Source organism: Apis dorsata, unplaced genomic scaffold (genome assembly GCF_000469605.1).
Source record: "Apis dorsata unplaced genomic scaffold, Apis dorsata 1.3 scaffold_326, whole genome shotgun sequence".
Classification (NCBI taxonomy): domain Eukaryota; kingdom Metazoa; phylum Arthropoda; class Insecta; order Hymenoptera; family Apidae; genus Apis; species Apis dorsata.
The window spans coordinates 13215-15951 of NW_006263594.1; the positions used below are offsets into that span (position 1 = coordinate 13215).

Genomic DNA, 2737 nt, shown 5'->3' on the forward strand with positions numbered 1-2737 from the left:
ATTCGATAAATTTCACCGCGAGAGATGGAGATTGTATCCGTAGAAAGTGTTAGAACACGAGCAGACATTGGGGACTGCAATATAATTATCGATTAACGCGGTTCGTAGTTCTATGTGATTTACGACGTGTCTCACGTTCCTCGAACTTTGCCCGACATCGATGCTACACAGAACGACACGTATATCGACGAAACGCATATGCGTGTTCCAACGAGAAAATCGTTAAATCGGTAGTGCAATATGCATTATCTTTATAATTCCTTCGAGACTGATGGAATAATCTTGAACGAGACTTTTGTTTCAAATTGTTTACACAATTATATTATAATTTTTTCTCAAATATTTGTATTTAGCGTTTATTTGTAAAAGATCTCGTCTCGAGTGGATTAAAAAGATGTAACGATAAAAATATGATCGATGATGAAACCATCGGAGAAGAAATTCATCCGGTATTTGGTATCTGTTAACAATGCTATGGGTAACATATCGTTTTATGAAGCGATATGACCGGAAAGATTATCACGCGCAATGCATTACGGAATTGAGTATAGTTATTGCGCAACTGTGCGTCACGTTGAAGAACGGAAAGGAGGGGGAAAAAAAAAAAGAAAAAAGAATCACGTTGTCAGATTTTCACCGAGAGAAGCGTGTAAGCAACGTGTTTTCCGCTATGTTTTCTTCGTCAGCGATATACTACATACATATATCAGGCTGTCGGCACTACTTACGACTACTTACGACTACTTACGACTACTTCGCGTACGTGCCACGATAAACGCCGGACTCTTTCGTATTCGTCGTCATGCCACTTTCCTTGCGTGTAATCGACGATCCGGCTGACCGTGAAATTATTTGGGACCGACGCTCTCGATCCTGCGTATGTAAGAATATGAATATGCCATGCACGAGAGAGATTCGAAATTAATACATTTTTACGATTTGTCAAACGAGTTTCGGGCACGTGTTAACGTTTAACGATGACATTTGAACACGCGAAAATTTAACACGCGTTGATTTTAACGCAATATCATTATTCCAGTATATTCTCTCTTATCTTTGTGTCAAACTATCGAAAAGAAAATCAAAATATAGGCCATGTTTATTTATCTGTCGCTTGTATGAAATTTCGCGCGAAAAAAACGAGCAACGGATGCAACACAACAAACGCAATTGGAGCGCGCGCTTTCTGTTCTCGTTTTAGACACTGCTCGTTTTGTAACGCGCAAAACACTCACCTTTCTACTGCGACAGGCCTGAGGATTGGAACACTCGGAAGATCGCCGACTGCGGTTGGTCTTGTAAATGTCCCACTCGTTTTTCATAACGGGCATCATAAACGCCATCTCGATAGCCGGCACTCGATGAGCGAGCACACTCGTTCCCTCTATCCCGCGGCAAGTTTCCTTCCTTTTCTCTCACCTAGCTCTACACCTAGCCTCTGTCTTTCTCGCTCCGTCTTTCTAGAAAGTTCAAATCGCACAGCTCCTGGGATTCGGCAATCGTCGACAATTTTTCCAAAATAATCCGTCGAAACACTCGGCGGTCTCGCTTCACCAAATGCAACAAGAGGATTTCTTCTCTCTAGCGGGAATTTATGGAATTAAAACGACCGAGCAAAAATATTTTTTTCGTTTTTTCGCGAACCGTATCCTTCGATTTTATCCTCGATTACGTGTATCCCCTTCAAATCGAACGGAACCGAAATTGACTGCGTACAATTTCGATCGGTTTTTCTACCGATTTGAATAGATGCCGCCGACGACAACAACGACGTGTCACTGCTATTATTGAAATTGTCAGTCGTCGCTTGTTGCCGATCGTGTTCCAATCGCTGCTGATTGCTGTGTCGACTGGAAAACTGCATACACGTCGTGTGCTTTCACGGATAGGATTAGTTTCGTCGCTTTTTTTTAACGGTAGCTCGGCGTGCTGCCTTTTCAACAACGTTCTCGATCACGCGCGTCCGGTCGATGCAGCAGTCTGCTACGGAATGAGCACGCCGATGCTCGTGTGGGTAGGTGTAAAAGATTGGCAAGGTGGGGACGAGAAAGCAAGCCTATTGGTCGATTCTGAGGCGGGACTCCTACGTCACGGGTTACCATTGATTTTCCAATGTTGATACACACGACAGTATGACGTTCTGGATTGATTTTCTGGCGGCGGTTCCTGCTGGATCGCACGTATACGTTGCTTCTCTCCATATAGTATAACACGTCAACGCGCAGGAATCTCTCCATCCCTACGGAAAAGGATCCGCAACCGACCTAACGAGCATCGACTTGCTTCCTGGCCCGTCCTCGACCCTCCTTCCCGCAAAAATCTGCTTTCTTCCGCCCTCTCAAGGTCGCCACGGCAAATTGCATCGCGCCAAAACGCGAATATATATCGAATAGTTGCACGTGCAAACCACGTTGAAACAGTCAGCTTCTCTCTCATGATATAATTAGAAATTAGCAGTTACTATTCTCGGCCTATTGTTCTGTTCGAAACTTTCAATTCGATTCGATTATATTGCGCGTTGACGTTCGGTAAACCTTGAGACGTATATAATTTCGCCCCAGTGTCGATGAAGTGATTAACCGATGTATAAGAAATCGCTAATAATTGTTTAATACTCAATAAATCGCACTGTGATGCAATATTTGAATTGGATTGCGCAGTATACGATCAGTTAAATATCATTTCTATCGTATTTACGATCAATTTTAATCAATCGATTATCGTGTTACGATAAGCG

General features: G+C 43.0%; 1 protein-coding gene across 1 annotated transcript in view; it reads right to left on the reverse strand.

The window, feature by feature from the left end:
• The window catches only part of LOC102680131, a 4698-nt gene extending 2688 nt beyond the window's left edge, over nt 1-2010 (reverse strand). Inside the window, exon 1 of the mRNA XM_006617740.2 lies at nt 1236-2010. Within this exon, the coding sequence (XP_006617803.1) occupies nt 1236-1343 (108 nt within the window). The 5' untranslated portion in view covers nt 1344-2010. The remainder of the gene's footprint in view (nt 1-1235) is intronic.
• Between the last annotated feature and the right edge of the window lie 727 nt (nt 2011-2737).